We start from the raw sequence: 22,067 nt of genomic DNA, 5'->3' as shown, positions 1-22,067 counted from the left end.
ATTCAAAAATAAGCACCCAGTGGGGAGTAACATCTGAGGGGTTGGTGAGCAACATGTTGCTTGCAAGCCACTGGTTGGGGACCACTGCCATACAGCATGGACCCCAAAAATAATGCTTACAATTTACTCTTTTCCAACTGGGTACTAAGGCTAACGGGCAGGCAAAGATGCACTGCTTGTTGGATAGAAAAGGTGTGGGATTAGCCCCATTGCGTGGAGATTGGGTAGATAGCAGAGTTCCTGGTCCCTCCCCATAGCACCTGCATGTGCACTAACAAATACAGGCATTAGTTTAGCTGTGGTTGTCTGTTACAGACTGAACTCATTTGCATTTTTAGGTGAGCGGACAATTTACATTTTAAAGCAATCGGACCACCGGGCATTTGCCCGAACCCACAAATGGCCAGTCCATGCCTGGGCAAGTGTGCCTTTTTCCTGAGTTGATGCACTGTTCCAGGTGCAGGTAGGAGGCTAATACCCGTGTAGGAGCTGACTTTAGGCCTGCATATTTCAGCAAGCCAATATCAGGCCCTGTCTGGCATTAGCTTTACGTGGTTTGGAATAAACCACACTTTAGTGAAATGTTACACAGGGATTTTTGTCTCCTGCATGGAATCACTTTCTGAACTAGTCACTAAATGCCCCAAAATACCTTTGTATTCTGGGTCACTTTATAAATCAGTCCAATTGTGTGAATATTTGATTACATGATTGAACTGTTTTGGAACAAGTGATTTTCTGATCCATATTACAAACTTATTTCCTGGTGTGTTGTAGCTAGGGTTGCCACCTGGCCGGTATTTTACCTGCTTGGCCGGTCAAAATGATGGCTGATCCCAATGTTATTAATAGGGAAAAAAGATAAATATATAGGAAGGCCGGTATTTTTTTCCAGTAAAGGTGGCAACCCTAGTTGTCGCCCACATGGGACATGTTGCATTTCCCTAAATTGTGACTTAGATGCAGTAAACGGGGACAGAGACTGATGAGAATGATAAATTCTGTAAAGCACTGTTTAAAACATATCTGTACTATACAAATTAACAGGATAATAATGGAAAAATAAACAGTTCTTATATAGCAATGGCAAAGTCTGGGGTATTTTGACATCATCAAAAGAAATCAGGTGAAATACAGTATTGATAGCATCACCTGCATAAAAAAAATGGGACCTCACTTAAACTTATCCCGAACAGTTGTAACACTGCCTTTCGTTATTACTATAACTGGAAATATGTAAATATAATGGGCAATTACCTGGCACAGCAATGGTCCATTCCTCACATGTGAATGGTTTGCTTGGCTGTGAGGGTGTTCCAACCCCAGCCAGGTTACAAGCCGCCACTTGGTACTGGTACACCATATTTTCTTTCAGATTTAGAATCTGTATTTTAGAGACAATAAATCATGACATATTATCCTCTGCCAGCAATGTAATTGCCATTAAAGTAGCAGTTGTCAGATAAATGACAGTTTCTAAATGTAATATTCAGATCAGTGTTTCAGTTTCTGTATGCATTCGAGTTTTCCGAATCCAAGGTGCCAATTGTCCTTCATAATCTATGTGTAACTGAGCATTGCACAATCTGTAACTAATTCCTCCCACTCACAGTCATTTAAATTGGAAAACATTCAGAATGTCTAATGTGCAGCTGATGTGATAATTAATTCCACTTCTAGAATGGGATAAAAATATCCAAGAGACATACATTTGTATCCTATTCGTCAGGCGCAGCTTTAACAATTCTCCAACTTTCCCTAACGTGAAGGCTAGTTAGTACCTAACTGTCATACAGATACATATTGCCACTGTCCATCCTTAATCGCGTGGCTATGCAATTAGTAACACATGGAAACTGTATATTAATTATTTTGTAAATTGGGTAATTTATTTGAACTCTTTTATGCACGCTTAAATGGGAACTCCACACAAACATAAGTTAAAGTGATACACTAAAAAACTAATTTTTAAAATATGAATGTACATTAATAGTTACCTATAGGTCATGTTGATCGTTTTTTGCTGAGAGGTTTGTTTTTGTAAGTAATTGTTAGTTGAAGTTTCTAAACCTGATTGTTTTGCCAACCTGACTGTCCTTTCTCAGCTAGGGTTGCCACCTTTTCTGGAAAAAAAACCGGCCTTCCTATATATTTATCTTTTTTTTCCATATTAATAACATTCAGTCATCATTTTTACCGGCCAGGTGGCAACCCTAGTCTCAGCCTGTCAGTTAAAGTTTCAAATGCTAACGGACTCCTGTTGCACAAATATGGCAGCCCCCTCATAGAGGAACATGGGGCATCAGACAGATAATGTAAAAGCATTGTGCAAATACTTTATGGCAAAGTTATAAGTTGCTTTCAAAGGCAATATTATGATAGATGTAAAAAAAAGAGTTTAATTTCTGGTGTCAGTATCTCTTTTGTGAAAAGTAAACATAATTTCAAGCAACTTTGCAATATACATCAATGAAAAAATATGCAGACTTTTCATGATTTTTGATGGTTTAGAACAGTTCCCTAAGCCTAGCCCCCTGCTCTCCTGTTGATCTTTCTGACTACTTTGCTGAGCTGGCTGACTACTGTATCAACAGCAATCTGCCTACTTCCTCCAAAACCCCACAATTTCTTGTACATGCGATTTCAATAAGGAACAGAACATCACAGTGCAATGCATTGTGGGTTATGTAGTTCCTGCATGCTGTCTGTAAGCTGTGGAGAAGTTGCTATAATTTGTAACATCGGTGTTTAGTCCCTCCTTCCCTGCCAGGATTTCAAATGATGCAGAAAGCGAATAACTGTTAAACAGCTGGATTTTAGCATAGAAAATGGCATTTATTCATACTTTTTGAAGAAACAGGTAACTTATATTAGGGTTAGGGGTTTCTGTGTTATGTGGATCTCTTTATCAAATTTTGGTTTGGAAGCCGGAGTTCCCCTTTAACTGCTGAACTTTTACTACAGTGCCCATGTTACTACATATGCCCTTTAGTACCCTTGTTTTTGGCACTTTAGTTTCAAATTTGAGTTATCATTGGATAGAATCTGCATGACATGTATTAAATAATATAAAACATTTGAAAGAAATTCAGGGTAACTGTATGATTTACATTACTTGTAAGCTCCTCTTGCTTAGCCTGCCCTAGTGCTCACAAGCTTTTAGCTCATTTAAACTAAAATAAAAAATGTATATTGTCAGTGTGAAGAAATGTAGGTGATTATGGTGGTCTACAACCAGCCTACGGTAATTTGTTAATGGCAGTTGGTTTAATGTACAGTGGCAGATTAATGACATGTTGGGGCCCTAAACTACATCCACACAAAAAAGCTGAATGGACCCTTGATCACCCCTGTGTATTAATCCTCCCCTCTTAATGTATATATTGTATAAACATGTACATCCTGGTTTAGGCTTCTGACATGAGGAAATTCAAAAGAGACTAGAACATGTTAAGATAAACAAAGGTCCGGGGCCAGATGGTATTCATCCCAGCATACTTAGCGAGCTTAGCTCTGTGATTGCCAAACCTCTTTACTTAATTTTTCAGGTTTCATTGAGGTCTGGCATAGTGCCGAGAGACTGGCGAAATGCTAATGGGGTGCCTCTATTCAAAAAAGGATCCCATTCTCAGCCTCAAAACTATAGGCCAGTTAGTCTGACGTCAGTGGTAGGAAAGCTTTTCGAAGGGTTAATAAAGAAGATACTGGACTTTATAGCAAATCATAATACTATGAGTGTGTGCCAGCATGGTTTTATGCGTAATAGATTTTGCCAGACTAACCTAATTTCTTTTTATGAGAAGGTAAGCAGGGACCTTTATTCTGGGATGGCAGTGGATGTGATTTACTTAGACTTTGCTAAAGCATTTGATACAGTGCCACACAAAAGGTTACTGGTTAAATTAAGGAATGTTGGCCTGGAACATAGTATTTGTACCTGGATAGAGAACTGGCTAAAAGATAGACTACAAAGAGTGGTGGTAAATGGAACATTTTCTAATTGGACCAGTGTTGTTAGTGGAGTACCGCAGGGCTCTGTACTAGGTCCGTTGCTTTTCAACTTGTTTATTAATGACCTGGAGGTGGGCATTGAAAGTACTGTTTCTATTTTTGCAGATGATACTAAATTGTGCAGAACTATAGGTTCCATGCAGGATGCTGCCACTTTGCAGAGTGATTTGTCTAAACTGGAAAACTGGGCAGTAAACTGGAAAATGAGGTTCAATGTTGATAAATGCAAGGTTATGCACTTTGGCAAAAATAATATAAATGCAAGTTATACACTAAATGGCAGTGTGTTGGGAGTTTCCTTAAATGAGAAGGATCTTGGGGTTTTTGAAGATTACAAGTTGTCTAATTCTGGGCAGTGGCATTCTGTGGCTACTAAAGCAAATAAAGTTCTGTCTTGCATAAAAATGGGCATTAACTCAAGGGATGAAAACATAATTTTGCCTCTTTATAGGTCCCTGGTGAGGCCTCATCTGGAGTATGCAGTGCAGTTTTGGACTCCAGTCCTTAAGAGGGATATAAATGAGCTGGAGAGAGTGCAGAGACTAAGTGCAACTAAATTGGCTAGCGGGATGGAAGACTTAAATTATGAGGGGAGACTGTCAAGGTTGGGGTTGTTTTCTCTGGAAAAAAGCCGCTTGTGAGGGGACATGATTACACTTTACAAGTACATTAGAGGACATTATAGACAAATTGCAGGAGACCTTTTTACCCATAAAGTGGATCTCCATACCAGAGGCCACCCCTTTAGACTAGAAGAAAAGAACTTTCATTTGAAGCAACATAGGTGGTTCTTCACAGTGAGGACCGTGAGGTTGTGGAATGCACTGCTGGGTGATGTTGTGATGGCCAGTGTCGGACTGGCCCACCAGGATACCTGGAAAAGTCCCGGTGGGCCAAGGTGTCAGTGGGCCCTTATGCTGCTAGACATGGGGCCTATTTAATGGCCATTCCCTATTTCTATGAGAACAAAGTGGCTAAAGAGATTGAATAATAGATTATAGTATTAAAGTATGTAAAGAAAAGAGACTAGGAGAATAGAGGTTGAGTGAGGAGAGGAATTATAATACTACTAAGAGTGAGCCCCTGGTCTAAGATTTATTGGTGGGCCTCTAGTCAAAGGTTTTTGGGTGGGTCCCTGGTGTCCCAGTCCGACACTGTTGATGGCTGATTTTGTTATTGCCTTTAAGAGGGGCTTGGATGATTTTTTGGACAGACATAATATCAAAGGCTATTGTGATACTAAACTCTATAGTTAGTATAGGTATGGGTATATAGAATTTATGTGAAAGTATGGAGGGGTGTGTGTATGGATGCTGGGTTTTATTTGGAGGGGTTGAACTTGATGGACTTTGACTTTTTTCAACCCAATTTAACTATGTAACTATGATTACCTACATTCAGGTCTTATGTATAAACCCTGTTTCCAAAGAATTCATGTTCCATCAAGGAATACATACATATTAGTAATAGAAAATCCTTAGCATATCCAAACTAAGAAGGACTCTTAATATGCATTACTCTAAAAAGTCATACATACATGCCTTACAAGAAATATAGGTGATTTTAACCCAAAAACTGTTTTTGCCTAATGAAGTAAAATCAAATTCTAAGTAACTTTCCAATATTAGTTCATTAAATATATAAAGCATATAAGTAATTGATAGACCTCAATATATATATATATATATATATATATATATATATATATATATATATATATATATATATATATATATATATATAGATTTTTGTCTGCAAGGATCCGCACACCAAAATTTTCATTTAACAAAAGTGTTTTATTTCGTACATAGCTCCGACGTTTCGGCCCACATTAGGGCCTTTTTCAAGTTCCTTGAAAAAGGCCCTAATGTGGGCCGAAACGTCGGAGCTATGTACGAAATAAAACAATTTTGTTAAATGAAAATTTTGGTGTGCGGATCCTTGCAGACAAATCTCTATATGAACTTTTTGGACCCTGCACCCGCAAAGAGAGCACTAAGTCCGGTCTTCAGAGTGCGGTCGTTTGTTACAGACTATATATATATATATATATATATATATATATATATATATATAGGGGTATACATATTGTAGACACGCACAACTTTCATGTTGGTCATTGGTCAATGGGCAATTAAACAGGGAGAATTAAATAAAGCTCTTACTCTGTACGCTCTTTCGCTAATGGCTTTAATATTGGCCTCCTGCCATTCTCCTGGAACACCATTAATGACTTCACGGAAGTTCACATAGTAGCCTTTAATATCCAGACCTCCTGTAATTTTGGGTTCTTTCCATCCTAATACCATAGAGTCGCGAACACTTTCCAGGATGGTGATGTCATAAGGTGGAGATGGGATTGCTGTTTTAACATATGATATACACATTAGAGATGAAATTAGTTAGAGATGAAATTAGTTAGCAATATACACAATGTATTGTATGTTGTCATGGACAACACAGAAAAGCCAATTCCAGTGTACCTCAAACACGTTACTGTTACATAATACAGTAACCATGAAGCTGTATAAACAGTGGTGCAATCCAATGTCTTACAAAGTGAATAAGTTTTAAAGTGACAAAAGGTCATATCTAAGACCAGTGGAGCATCATTAAGGTGCAATGATATTTTAGGATAGCCCAAAATATTGGAAAAAATAATTTTCGTAAAAAAAAAGCTCAAAATCTTTTAATGTGTATCTGTCAAAAATTCTGCATTGATTATTGCAAAGCACAATTTCATACAATGGCATATTTTGGAATGTATTTGGAAGTTATCATTGCACATTATCACATGGTGTTGTACAAAAGAAACCAAACTTACCTACTTAAAATGGAGCCTGGTAGGGTTTTATTCATTAAATACTGCTAAACTGCATGATAATGATGTGACAATTTAGTTCCGGTTGAAAAATGTTCAGTACACCAGTATTATTAATAAATAAGCCCCTTTGTTTGGGTGATTGCATTTCCAGTTACTTACCAATAGGCAACAAAACAGGAACCTTTGCCAGCATTGTTTGTGGATTTACATTTATACCGACATAATTCACACAAATAGATATACAGTATTAGCAGAAGTCCATAGATATTGGCCTGTTGCTCAAGATTTAAATGAACTAAGCTATACTAAAATAATAATATAATAATTCTAATTCATAAAGAGACTAACGAGAAATGAGAAAAACATCTTGTGCAAGATTTAAGGCTGTCGTTTAATGAACTAAAGGTAATGCATTTCTGATAAACAGACACACAACTAGGGGCAGGCCAGCATAAATCACTACTTCTGCATACCTCCCAATATTTGAAAAACAGAAAATGGACAAAAAGTTGTGCCAAGCTTGAGGGTCTTTTTCCAAAAAAATTCGGTAAATTTGAGGTTTTGGGACATAAACCCGATCAATGCGAACAATTCAAATTTTTTTGGGACATGAACTCGATCATTAGAGGTTTTTTCCCCGTCGTTTCTCATTTGACTTTTTGACATTCGGATTTTGTCATAAATACCGAAACATTTGAAATTCGAGTTTATCCAAGGTAGAAAAACCCGCACACAACTCACAAATTTTTTGTCTAGATAAATATGTCCCTAATTGCCTTGTCCTGACATTTTATAGAAAATACATGCATTGGTAGGAAAGAAATGGCAAAGGCATTACAGAGAGTTTGTTGCTAGCTTTGTAGCGCCTCCTGCACAGAATATGCTGTTGGTACACTAGCTTTGTAGGAAAGAATCTCTTAGCTATTTTCTTGCAGCACCACTTGTCCCCCATGTATTATTTTCCTAGCAGTGCTCTAAGTAATGTTCTTTGTACAGTGATCAGAAACACAACAGCTGGAGCAAACTGAAACAAATGTGTCAATGTGCCAATTAGGTCTACAATAATCATTGTTTCATATGGCTGAAAGGAAACCTGATTTGAACATTCAAATGTAATAAAACATAATTCCATTATCTGCGAAAAACAACAAATTTTAGCCTGCAGTTGTCCAGGGCTTGTTGCATGATTTTAGATTTGGTGAAGTATGAAAGAATTCAGCTCAATGCCTAACTGAATCCAAGACTTGGTGTATCCCTAATGCAAACATCTCTTGCAGAAATGAAAGCTTATTTTTACATACAGTATGCATGATCCAAATACGTTCCTGGTACCAAACCCACATGCACAAAACACAAGGCAAGTCAGTAGAAGAAGGAAAAGTTTACAGTAGCAAATTAGACATGCAACGTCGACACAAGATGCCGAGAGATGTATTAAGTTATATTACTGTGTTATATTCAGAGTTCTGTGCAGCAAATCTAGGTTCCTACAGAGGGAAATATAATAATATTGGAGTTGAAGGGACACTGTCACACAGTAAAGTGACTGAAAGGGGCCATTTGGTCTTTACTATAAATTGATTTAAGGGTCTTATGTAGTCTTATATTTACCATGTTTGAATCAGAGCCTGAGAGGTGCCACATGGCCTTTTGTATAAAATGATTTAGGGATCATATGTCATCAGACATTAACAGTGTCTAAGGTGCCTATTTATTAACATTTGCATTTATTAACATTTGCAAGTCTAAAAATGTGTGCTTTTTTATTTCTTAAAACTCTATAAATCCGAGATTTATTATGTGTAAAAACCATAAAAACTGTTATACAAACAACCACCAAGGAAAAGCTGTTTGGGCCCTATAGAAGTCAATTGGGGCAAATTTACTTACCTTTGAAGTTGTGCCAGCGTTGACTTCTCCGCACTTCGCCAGGCGAAGTTTCGTCAGGGCACCGCTAATTCACTAAAATCCGAAGTTGCGCTCAGGGAGGCGAAAGGTAGCGAAGTTGCACTAGCATTACGTCATCAAGCAAAGCAAAGTTACGCTAGCGATGCCTAATTTGCATACGGCGCCAAGTTAAAGAACAATGGACGTATATGTAGCAGCAAATACATTACACTACACAAGTCTGCGAAAGCTTCATAAAATAAAATAGAGTTATTATATTTCCCTACACATGTGCCCACTGTATAGTTTAGGTGCCATATGTTAGGAAATGTTAGGGAATGTAGGGGGGAAGGAGGGTGCCCCCAAAAAAATTTACGGTCTTTTTCAGCCTATCACCCTTAAAAAAGTAAAAGACGCCAGCGTTTTTTGGGACTTCAATTTCAACTTTTTTCAAAGCACGCCCTATCTACTCTATTGCACTTCACCTGATCTGAGGTTCCGAAGGCAAGTCTGGCCCAAGAGGTAACGTTCAGTAAAATCCGCAAGTTAGTGAATTAGCGTAGTCCCTTCGACATATCGCAACTTCGCCTGGCCTAAGGGTGCGAAGTAGCGCTAGAGTAGGTCCACTTCGCTAGCGAATTTACGCCAGCACCCGTTAGTAAATCGGCGAAGTAACGAAATGACGTCATGCTGGTGAATTTTCGCTAGTGTTAGCCACTTCGCCCTTTAGTAAATTTGCCCCAATGGGAGCTGTGCTGATCTTATTAGACCATTTTTGATCAATTCAAACTTTTAGAGGTTTTTGGATTTTTTTTACTAGTAATTGTCACTAGTAATTGTCTGGAAAATGTTGTATTTTTTTAGTGCAATGTTAATTTTCTTTTTCATTTGTGCTTTTTTTATATTCAGATCTTTTAATAAATGACATGGCATTTGTGGTTTTAGAAAAAAAATAGTTTTTTCATGGTTTCTAAAACCTCTAAAACTATCAAAATGAGAGTGCTGATAAATGGGCCTCCCCTTAAAATGGAATATCTGTATCTGATTTTTAGAATTATATACTGATCGCAAGATAACCTTTTTTATTATTTATTAATTGTATTTAGTGAAGAGCCGTATCTGGTTCTATGAGTATTGTGCAGACATTTAATAAAATGATAACAAATCAGGGCCAGTATAATATAAAATCTAACCATTTCAATGTGCACCTTTTGCTAAATTAATTTTTATTGAAAGAAGATGGAAGGTGATTATAATGTATGGAGAGAATTAATTAGTGTGAAAATATATATTACACATGCAGGACAAATACATTGGTGCCATCATTTGTGACAACAGGGGTGTGAGTTTCAATTGGGTTCTTCCTGTGTATAGTCTGCCTTTAGTGTACTAAGGATGGGCTCCAAATGTTCCTCTTGTTCTTCTGTTTATACTGTACTAGACACAATATACAGTATTTCCGCAAACAATGAAGCATGTATGGTGAAATGAGAATTAGACGGAGACAGAATGGTAAGATAAGCTTGTGGTTTTCATCAGCAGAGGAAGTGATCATGATTGAAGATGGCGCCACTGAAGTTCTACTTACATTTCTGTTCCTCTTTCTGTTTCGATTGGCAAGGAGCCACAGTCTCATTACTCAGACTTATTTTACTTACTCCAGTGTGTCCAGGTGTAACACATTTACTGGGTGAGATATTTGGGGTTTTAGCATTGCTATCGCTCAAAGTATCTGTGGCAAGCAAATGCTGCGTGGACTCATGCTTGACTTCCCGGCATGCAGGGTAGTCTGTTAGTCCATCAGCAATACCACTCAGTTCAGGACACGCACCATGAGGCAATCCTCCCCCTATAACGTTCAGAAAATAACAAAGATATTGGAAAATGTATTGTTAATTCATGAGACACAAAGTGGTAAAAGGGTCATGGATTTATTGATCCAATCAAGACCCTTAATCACTCAGTGCCAAGAAAACAAAACATGTAGATTTACTAGCATACCACACTCCACAATTTTTTTTATAACATGCTGAGATACCATAAAAGAAAGGTATAACAGTAGACTCTTATTATACAGAGCCAATCAATGGCTTGAGGATTCAACATTAAAGGAGAAGGAAAGGTTAAAACTAAGTAAGCCTTATAAGAAAGGTCCATCTAAATACACCAGTAAGCCTCCAAAGTAATGTTGCTCTGAGTCCCCTGTCAAAAGAAACACTGCATTTCTTTCCTTCTATTGTGTACACATGGACTTCTGTATCAGACTTCCTGCTATCAGCTTAAACCTCATTGCCCTGGGCAAGAGCATGCTCAGTTTGATCCTCTTCCCCCACCCCCCTCCCTTCTCTACTGTAATCTGAGCCCAGAGCAGGGAGAGGCTCAGGCAGGAAGTGATGTCACACTACATTAATACTGCAGCTCCTATCCTAAACAAACTGAGAGTTTCTAGAGCTTTTTACTCAGGTATGGTAAAACATTCTACAGAATAAATATAGCATTCTAGCTTGCACTATTGCAGCTAATCTATTGGCAATAAAATGCCTCCGTAGCTTTCCTTCTCCTTTAAGGAGCAGATTTATTAAGGGTTGAAGTGAAAATTCGAATTAGATTAAAACTATCAAATTTCAATTGTGAATTATCCGAACTTGATTCGAGTTTTGATTCGAATTCGAATTTTGAGATTTATCATACTCTGGCTCTTTAAAGGGGACCTGTCATCCAGACACAAAAATCTGTATAATAAAAGTCCTTTTCAAATTAAACATGAAATCCAATTTCTATTTTTTATTAAATCATTCATAGCTGTTGTAAGCTCATTTAAAAATTTCAGCTGTCAATCAATTATTGTCTGCCCCTCCTCTATGCCATGGGCATAGAGGCGGGGCAGACAATTACTTTCACTTTCCATTCAGCACTTCCTAGATGTCACTGCTCTCCCCACATTCCCCCGTTCTCTTTACCATTTAATTGTGTAGCCAGGGCATGGGGATGGACATCTGGTTCCCCAGTCTGGTGCACAAATAAGATTCTGAGATGATACAAGGCTTGTCTTAAAGGAACAGTTCAGTGTGAAAATAAAAACTGTGTAAATAGATAGGCTGTGCAAAATAAAAAATGTTTCTAATATAGTTAGTTAGGCAAAAATGTAATATATAAAGGCTGGAGTTAACAGATGTCTAATAAAACAGCCAGAATCCAACTTCCTGCTTTTCAGCTCTATAACTCTGAGTTAGTCAGCGACTTGAAGGGGGGCCGCATGGTACATTTCTGTTCAGTGAGTTTGCAATTGATCCTCAGCATTCAGCTCAGATTCAAAAGCAACAGAAATGACCCATGTGGCCCACCCACAAGTCTCTGATTGGTTACTGCCTGGTAGCCAGGGTAACCAGTCAGTGTAAACCAAGAGAGTTGAAAAGCTGGAAGTAGTGTTCAGACTGACTTGTTATACATCAAATCACTCCAGCCTTTATACATTAAATATTTGGCTAACTAACTATATTAGAAACATGTTTTATTTTGCACAGCCTATCTATATAGCCAGTTTTTATTTTTACACTGAACAATTCCTTTAATAACAGTGTCAACAAAATGGCTGCTGCCTGCTTGCTATCATTTTGAATTCCCAGACTGAAGGAAACAAGATTCAAATATTTTATATAGTGTAATTAAAATTCATTTTTCTTGGCTAATATTATAAAATAGGATTTTGAATCATTTTTTTGGGGTGACCGGTTCCCTTTAAAGGGCATGTAAAGGCTGTATTTTGTATACCAAATATAAACATGAACTTACTGCACCACAAGCCTGATCAAACAAATGATTTATGCTTTCAAAGTTGGCTACAGAAGGTCACCATCTTGTAACTTTGTTAAACATCTTTGCAAGACTAAGACTGTGCACATGCTCAGTGTGGTCTGGGCTGCTTAGGGATCGTCATAAACAAAGCTGCTTGAGTTCTGCATGGCTGGGAAGTAAGTCAGGGGGCTCCCCCTGCTGTTCATAAGTATGATTGTTTCCCTGCTCAGCAGTTAGGGACCGTCTGACAATTCCTATCCACAGCAGTAAATGAAGGGAGAATTTCACTGCATACAGTCAGGTTTCTTATAAAAACGGTACACATTTTTTAATTCAAGTATATTGGAGATATGTTTCTTTTCATTAAAGAAAGAAAAAATGTGATTTTATTTTTTTGCCTTCACATGCCCTTTAAGAACTCGAATTCGACTATTCGCCAGCCAAAACCTGCCGCATTACTGTATAAGTCAATGGGACACGTCCGGGGATCAATTTGGTGTTGTTTGAAGCCTTCCTGGCATTCAAGTTTTTTTAGGAGAAAACAACTGGAATCAAGTTTTTTTAATGTGGAAGTTTTTTAATTCAAATCAAGTATTTTTTAATTTGAATCAAGTTTTATTAATTCGAGTCGAGTTTTTTTAATTCAAAACTAGTTTTTTTTAATTCGAATCAAGTTTTTCTAATTCAAATTCGATTCAACTCGTCCGAGCTGAGAAAATTCGATTTTATTAATACATTTCGATTGATCAAATTTATGGGAGTTTATGTGAGTTTTCAAAAACTCACATGGATTCGAAATTCGACCCTTGATAAATGTGCCTCCCCATTTCCTACAGATGAGTGCACTAAACAATACAACATCACCATGCAAATGATTTCTTCACTGTATGAAAATGCCAGTTCTCTGTATTTGCTTAGGATACAAATATCATCCAACGTGCTCACTGTGACTTAACTATGTTGGGTGCAGTCTCTTTTATGCCACTGGTCATGCAAGAATAATGTCAATACTCATGACCCATAGGCAGGCATTCAAACAAATCATGCATCCGTTGGTTTATTAGTATTCTGCATACTACAGTTTCATTATAAATACTAAATGAACAGCAGTAAATTTTAAGTTTTGGTGATGACAGGAATACCGCCTGCTCAACCACAACTTCCAGACTTCCACTGCCATATATATACGGTATGAAGGAAGTGGATAACGAAATCATTGGTAGAAGGTGAGAAAATACACAACATTAACATCAAGGATTACACAACATTAACATCAAGGATTAACTGTGACAAGTCGGTGATGAGGCATTTGCATGAATTGAGTAAAAAATAATAACCAGAAGGAAATACAAATTTTATCGCAGAGCAACATTACCACTTAATATCTAAAACTAGATTTTTATGATAAAGGTCACATATTTCTACTATGTTTCTTGGTAGAAAATCATAGTGTCATGAAAAGACTTACCTATAGCAGCTTTGACTTCTATGGCCTCAGAATCAGATGAGTAGTCACTGAGTCCTGCCGCATTGACAGCTCTGACACGGAATACATACTTCTCACCAGTGAGGAGCCCATGGCAAACGAATCTTCATTGTAACCAGGAACAACAATCAACATTAACATGTACAGTCGTATGAAAAAGTTTGGTTACAGACAAACCAAAGTTCCCCTCCAAAAACCTGCAAGAACATGTTGCTGCAGATGGTGTATCTGTACAGCGTTCTACAATTCAGCGCAATTTGCACAAAGAACATCTGTATGGCAGGGTGATGAGAAAGATTATCTACTGTGTATGCTGTGGCTGTCACCATGGCTACACAGCAGCTTGTTTATAAAAACTATAGTTGTATCTCTAAAGCAAACACACCAGCTTAAGGGTCTGGCCACATGGGCAGATTTGGGGAGATTAGTCGCCAGGCGACAAATCTCCTCTTCTTCACGGCGACTAATCTCCCCAATCTGCCTTCCCCTGCCTTCCGCCGTCTAAAATGTAAATCGCCTGGGGGCAGGCACATGGAGCGCTTCGTTTTACGAAGTCGCCCAAAGTTTCCTCATGAGTGCCTGCCCCCAAGCTTTTTTCATTTTAGCCGGGGGAAGGCAGATCGGGGAGATTAGTCGCCGCGAAGAAGAGGAGATTTGTCGCCTGGCGACCAAACCCCCCGAATCTGCCCGTGTGGCCAGACCCTTACCGGTGCAGTAACTGTAGCCTATATTGTCATTCCTATAAAACACTTTCACTTTTTGGCGCCACTTTTCCTTTAAGTAACATCATATAATTACTTTACCGTTTGCCTTTTACAGGGTTGTTGTTACATGGTTCCCAGTGCCCGGACCCTGCAATGCTGGCATCAATGTAATACCCAACCAATTCTTTGGCATCCTTCGACTCAGTCCATGTGACAACCACTGATGTGTCTGTGTTTCTTGTTGGTATAATGTTACTTGGAGGTTTTGGGATATCTAAAAGTATATTAAAAATGAAAAAAAAAACTTGAGCAAGTTCTGCACTTGTTAGCCTGTGCAAAAGATTCCCAAACATCAAGAAGCACAACTGTAATTAGTTTCCCATTTTGGATAATTCTTGCACTGTTATACACATAATAACATAATAAAATGTTTTTAATTAATAGTAATAGATTTTTTCATAGAAAGAGAAAATATCTTTAATTGTATATTTTCGTGGATTTCCTCCAGAAGTTAAAGATATTAAAAATAACAGAAAGAAACTCTGTTTAAGTGCCACAACTACATAGGTGTTACCTACACCACCAATCAGATAGTTGCTTTAATCTTCTAACTTATACTAGGCTGTTCAAAGCTATTTGCTGATTGGCTTATTTTGTGCAATTTAGCATCTCCATTATTATCCCTACAGTATTTATGTGATTTGCTGCAAGCTATATGTTGTCTGTGGTTGCCTTATGACAGGGTTTAGTAACCAGGTGCCTTCCCAATATTATTCAAGCATTCCACCGAAATACTCAGAGGTCCACTGGTGGGCTATGACTTAGTTAACACCGAGTTGTCATTGCTATAAACATACACCCAAAATGTAGTGGATGTTTTCTACCTTGTAATTCATGCAAATGTTTTGTTCTTATACTTTCATAACATATTTGTCTGCTGGGAACAACGCAGCCATGTTGTCAATTACGTACATTGCAAATCACTGACTCATGCTGAAATTAGTCATTTGCAGTAGGTAAAATTGGTCAGTGCCATGCAGCATGAATGCTTTTATAATAAATCCTAAATATGCCTGTTGGTAAACTGGACACTGCTGATAAAGGAGAACTAAACCCTAACAATGGATATGGCTAGACATGCCATATTTTATATAAAGTACCAAGGCCGCGATCAGAAATCGCAGGGCCCCATATACGAAAAAATGTCCTGGGTCCCCTGGGCTGCGCCCACCACAAGCCCCACCTACAGGTCCGCTCTCCACACCCCACAGGTCCACCACACACTACAAAAAAAATGGTTCCCACATGTAAAAAAAAAAATAAAAAAATATTGGTGGTCAGGGCCCCCATTGAAAAAAACATTTGTGGTCAGGCCCCCCCCATTAAAAGAAAATTGTGGTCGAGACCCCCCCACGTTATAAGAAAATTGGTGGCCAGGGCCCCCCTGAAACGTCCATGTAATAAAAAACAAACTTGAGAGCTGATAAACAATAAGATAAACTATTTAAAATTTTTAAAATAAGACCTACTACAAATTTCCTCAGAATATCACAATCTACATCATTCTGGAAGTTATTTTATAGGTGAGCTATCCTTTTATGGCTCTGTATTACTCACCAAGCTTGTCACCTACTACAGTAGCTTCAGTGGCTTCAGAAGGCTCCCCGACCCCAGCAGAGTTACAGGAACGCACACGGAAACTGTATGATTTCCCTTCTGCCAGATCGAAAAGTGCAAAACGCGGGGATTTAACTGGGATCTCTGTATTGACTCTTTGCCAGTTATCTACTCCAGCAACACACTGTAAATTAAAGGGTTAGAAAGTTCAATGAAAAAAAGTTCTTTATGAAGAATTGCAGCTGTTTCCTAAAAACTGAAGCAAAATATAGAGTGACAGGAGAGGATTGTATACTGGTATTATTACCCTGCTAGGACCATACATGGAGTAGATTCTGTTTGCCCTGCTTAGTTCAATAAACAACAAAATCATCGATTTTTTTTGTAATTTAAACAATAGGTAAGAAGTATGTACAGCACAAGGCCTATACATTGCACTCATGTCTAATAAGGACTTATATTGCAAACACAAATAAGGAGAGCCAAAGATAACATTCCAGAACCCTGTATATATAGCCTCCTTATGGTGCATATAGCAAGTATATGGCTCCCTTGCAGAGGCCAGGTCTGGCCTGCTGGGTATTGTTTAAATGAAACTCTAAAAATGGTATATTACCTTTTCAACATAGTACATGACACCTTCATGGCCACGTTGACCTGGTGGTTTCCAGCTAAGCACCACATAGTTCTTGGTGGCTTCAGTAACACTGAGATCAGTTGGGGGGCCAGGAATAACTCCCTCTGTAAAACAAGAACCCCTGTAGGATTAATGACATAAAAAACAGGTTGGTGTACAAATGCAAGTCTGTGCTTTATGGCAAAACTCATGGCGTAACATGCCCCCTTAGCTCATTGCCCCTAGCTTCATAAATAAGCTCTATTATGGTGATCAGATATGGATTTTAAATGAAGCATATGCTGTATGAATTTCTGGTGTGTAAAACAAGGCTGCTCTAAAATCAAATACACAATCAAGAAAATATTCAACCATTTTTTATTCCAATCTATCCACTAGGAAGTCTATTTCCTCTGAGGTTTCTGTATGATATTCAACACAGTATAAGTAGTAGAGCTGCTCCACCTCATATTAATAAACATCATCTTTAGTCATTAGTCTTTTAGTTATAATTACAGAAATTCGGGCAAATATTCAGGTGTACTTAGTGCTGCTGCTAGACTCAGAACGGCCATCAATGGTGTCTAAAAGAATGGTTTAGTGTGCAAATAAGGTGACCAAATGTTTTGGGATCTGTTATCTGGAAAATCTGTATCCAGAAATCTCCAAATTACAAGGCCATCTCTCATAGACTCAGTTGGAATAAAATAATTCATATTTTTTTAAAAAAATTACTTTTTTTCTCTGTAATAATACTACACACTACAGGATCTAATTAATATTTATAGGAGGCAAATACAGCAGTTTAACAAAGCTGTACTTTCTGCAGCAGTACACAAAAATGTTAAAGTAATTTCATCTATACAAATATATATACCAGTGGGCTCTTCCTCTGTGACAATGATTTGCCCAGTCCATGGAGCAGAAGGGCGACCTGAAAGAGATCCAAAAAGATACATCATTTTTGCAGAAAACATTTGAAATTCAACTAAAATGACTTTAAGGGGGGGTTATTTATCAAAGGTCGAATTTTAGAGTTATGTGAATTTTTTAAACTCTAACTAATTTGAAAGTACTCACAACTTGAGAGGGAGGTTATTGATGAAACAACTCGAACACCTAACATTTGATCGAATAGGAACAACCCTATAATTCGATTAGAATTAGAATCGAGTTTTCCTCTGAAAAAAAAAACTCGGCTATTAATCTTCAAATGGTTCAACAGACCTCTGCCATTGACTTCTACATGAACTCAGCAGCTTTTAGGTGGCGAAGCATCGAATTAGAACTGTTTCCAGGATCGAGATGTGATAAATCTCACATTCTAATTCAAATTCAAGTTGGTGGTTTTAAATTCGAAATTGTGAGTCTTGACCAAAAAAACTTAAAAAATTTGAATTTACCATTCGAACCTTAGTAAATCTGCCCCTAAATTATATACTTTTCAATTTAATGCAACCAGGCCCTGATTTGTGAAAAGGGCACCAAGGAACAGGGCCTAGGGTGGCAGGATTTTAGGGGGTGGCCGACCACACACACACACACACATTGATTCAGAAACACTGGGGATGCGCAGTTACAATGGTTTTTTAAATTTCCTGTGTGCCAATCTCTATTTTCCAAAATAAAAGGGAGGGGACGGGGGCGATGAACGTCAGTGGGCCTAAGGGTGCCTGCTATGTAAATCCAGCCCTGAAAGCAACCAGCAAAAAGACAGGATCCTGCTACCTGTGTTGTTTAAGAATACACATCTTTTGGAACTGCAGGAATAATACACTGTCATCTATCGGTAAAGAAGTATTTGTCTTTATTAAGTAAAGCTTACACTTTATTCGGGCTCTGTCAGCTGGATCCAGGGCAGCGATTGGCTCTGACACACGGGATGGTCTGCTAATGCCAGTTTTATTCACAGCCCTCACGCGGAATATGTAGGAACGGCCCTCTATTAATCCAGTCACTGGGAAACGGGCAAACTTGACTGGTGTGTCGTTGCATTGGGTCCAGTGTTGGGTTCCAAGCTCACATCTAAGACAATACAGAGCAAGAGATAATGATATACATATCATGCATTGTATGGATATATCACTTACCTTTTTTGTGTTCCTGAAGCGGCAAAGAGGGGCCACATCTCTGCTACAAAGAGCAAAATTGTGCGAATTTCTGGTTTAGCAAACTGGCATACATTATAAGATACTAAACAACTAGTGAGGTCACAAGATAACAAATCATTATAGGAATCTATGGAGACCTTTGGAGACCCTGCCTTTTGATATCTGGCTGAATCTGAACAGATATCACATAAGTAGGCTTTTAAGGGGGTCCTATTCACAGGTAAGTATTGGCTTTTATCAGCCCAGATATGGCCACCTCAAAATTAATTGCACACCTACATGTCAGAGACTGGGAATATTTTGGGAAAATATATAGTTGATTGCTCACTGCTTAAATAAGCCTCAAATAAGCACTGACAGGTGGATGAAGTTCTTGTGGATTGGGCGGGCCACAAAGGCCCAGGCCTAGGGCAGAAAAAATCTTGGGCAGCTTGTGAACTGGCAATTGGGCAGGAGAAGTTGACAGTTGCTTGAATCACCCACCTGTTCAGGCCCCAGTTCAGGTGATCGGTCACCTGCACCACCAGCGCTGGGAGTATATAAGGGAGTAGGGGTGTGAACTGTGAGGGGCTTAAGGGAGCGGCCTAGGGTTACTTCAGGTTGAAATCTGGCCCTGGATTTGAGCAAACTAGCATTTTCTTCTCCTGTCACTTGTAATATTAGTCTATAACACAATGCTTTTTTACCACGATGCACCTGTGTATGTAATGATAGGAATGTGATCTGCCTGTCACCACCCACACAAGGTAGTTTTTTCCAGAAATTACAAATACTTGCATTTCCTGCCCAAAATCACCCATGCTGATTGGCAGATCACTTCCAGCTCCTGTGAATATACACATGGGTTGGTTGCAGGTGGGATCAGCCTTTTTTCCTCCAGCTTTAAAAAAAATGTAGTATTTGGTTCTCAATAGGAGGTAGCTGTCAAAGACTTTAAAGGCACCCATAGCCTTTAAAGGCACCCACACCCGTATCCCAACTCCTGAGAAAAGGCATAGAGCTCCAAAGCCATCTGTAAGAAGGACAAGTCACCAACACAGCTTCCAGACACACACACACAGGGCATGTTGGGGCATTCTGCTGCCCACAGAAAACTGAAAAAGAGAATTTCAAGATCCCAGACTGGAAATGGTATCTCAAGCCCACACTTTTATGCTAAACTGAAGTAGAACACTTGCCAGTTAACTCTGCAAGCAGTGGCACTAATTGGTGCAGCAAATTGCAGCCAAGAGCAACCGTGTAATCTTTTGTAGACAACCAAATAATTACTCAGCAGTTAAGTCGTAATAATAATAATATTGTACTATAATAAATGGTGTCACTGGGACGGGACAGTCTTCTTTGCATCTTCATTTTCACTGACAAAGTAAATATTGGATTAAATGGGAAACTGGGGGCAGAGTGAATAAGCGGTAGAAAGCAGAAAAAAATCAGTTGCAGTTGTCATAGAAACACTCATCTAGAGTTAAACTAAATTTATAGGAATGGTCTACAAATAAAATTGGGCAGAAATCAGCACATCTCTGCATTCTTGCCATCGTCCAGTTATGTAGGTGTTAGCTGTATATATAACATATAATAATAACTGTAAATGAAATAGAGATTAAAGGGGCTATTAGGTGCTTTAAAAATGCTTTCTTTGCCAGAGCTCACCACACAGCTACTGTCAGTGTGATATATTTTTACACTGTCTACCAACAATCATGCATTATTTAAATATACAGCCTTGACAGTCCTGCTCCATTTAATCCTATGAAGCTTAAGTGATGTAGTAAATTACTGAAGCTTGCAAGGTATTGCTGCTGTGCCAAAATGGATTTGAGAGAGTAATATTTAATAAGAACAAAATGAAATGTCATTCCCAAAGTAGTGGTCCCATTGCTGTGCACTGGAAATACTATGCTTAGGGAATTCTGACTTAGAATGTATGGAAGTGATGAATTGGATGCTTGAACCTGTGTAATTAGTAATTGTATACAGTCTGGTTCTGATTATTTTGGCTATTGGGTAGCAGGAAGTAAAGACACTATTGTGGATGGAATTTAGCACCAGGAACACAGAGCCCTTGGAAACCTTTCTGGGATACATGTGTTAGAATCTTTTCCTTAAACACACATCTATTCCCTTCATTAAAAGTTCAAATTTTGGCGTAGATTGTGTTTTTTTATTTGATAAAGATCTATTATTGGTATCAGCCCTGGACTGGGAGTCTAAGTAGGCACTGGAAATTCAAGTATATAGAGGCCCAAACAGCCCCTCACAGGCCCAATAAATAGTTATGGGACTAGTACTATGGTACTATAGCATCTTATAGCAGCCCATCTGGCATTTGCCAGAATCCACAGATTGTTATAACAAGACTGTATGACAAACTTTTTTTTAAAATCTCACCTGTCAATAAAGTATCCTAGAATGGAGCTTCCACCATCAACAGCTGGCTGCTTCCAGGAGATGATAACATAGTCCTTGTTAGCATCAAGACACTCCACATCCAAGGGTGCAGCCGGGGCTCCAGCTACCTCTGCTTCAGCATCTGAAATAAAACCAAGCAGTGAAGAAACAATATAGGATTCTTTTGATCAGTTCAAAATGATCTTAATCTCTGGAGACTCTAGGTCACTAACCCTGAAGCTGCTGGGCCCAGTGTCGGACTGGGATGCGAGTGCCCACCAGAAAAGCTTAGACAATAGGCCCACTTTCAAATTATTATTCCTCCTCTCTTCATTTAACCTCTTAATTCTCCTAGCAGATAGCATTTACTGGTCACTTGTTTAAAAGCAAACATCTTATGGTTTGCTATGGGTTACTGTTCCTGTGCAAACTTTGTGTCTTTTATTACATATGGGCGTCTGCTGGAAAACTTTGGTAAATGCATACTTGTTAGGGCAGAGACACACGTGGAGATTTGGAAAGATTAAGTTGCCCAGAGACAAATCGCCTCCTCTTCAGACGACTAATCTCCCCGAACCGGTGGGCTAGAATCGAAATTACCGGCAGGATGGCACTCGGAGCGCTT

The 22,067-nt window shown here is 38.5% G+C and overlaps 1 protein-coding gene across 5 annotated transcripts in view; it reads right to left on the bottom strand.

The window, feature by feature from the left end:
- myom1.S (myomesin 1 S homeolog) overlaps positions 1–22,067 on the bottom strand; it is an 89,201-nt gene that overhangs the window by 29,981 nt on the left and 37,153 nt on the right. For 3 of the 5 annotated variants that reach the window (XM_041567839.1, XM_041567836.1, XM_041567837.1), the window contains 10 exons: positions 21,443–21,584; positions 18,766–18,965; positions 17,818–17,874; positions 16,941–17,065; positions 16,325–16,508; positions 14,807–14,981; positions 13,986–14,107; positions 10,554–10,571; positions 6,177–6,373; positions 1,258–1,384 (listed from right to left, as the gene is read on the bottom strand). In XM_041567839.1, coding sequence (XP_041423773.1) covers positions 1,258–1,384; positions 6,177–6,373; positions 10,554–10,571; positions 13,986–14,107; positions 14,807–14,981; positions 16,325–16,508; positions 16,941–17,065; positions 17,818–17,874; positions 18,766–18,965; positions 21,443–21,584 — 1,347 coding nt within the window. The remainder of the gene's footprint in view (positions 1–1,257; positions 1,385–6,176; positions 6,374–10,553; positions 10,572–13,985; positions 14,108–14,806; positions 14,982–16,324; positions 16,509–16,940; positions 17,066–17,817; positions 17,875–18,765; positions 18,966–21,442; positions 21,585–22,067) is intronic. The other 2 variants (XM_018224183.2, XM_018224184.2) reach the window with 1 other exon arrangement.

This window comes from Xenopus laevis, chromosome 6S (genome assembly GCF_017654675.1).
Source record: "Xenopus laevis strain J_2021 chromosome 6S, Xenopus_laevis_v10.1, whole genome shotgun sequence".
Lineage (NCBI taxonomy): Eukaryota > Metazoa > Chordata > Amphibia > Anura > Pipidae > Xenopus > Xenopus laevis.
This window is presented reverse-complemented; position numbering and strand designations above follow the sequence as displayed.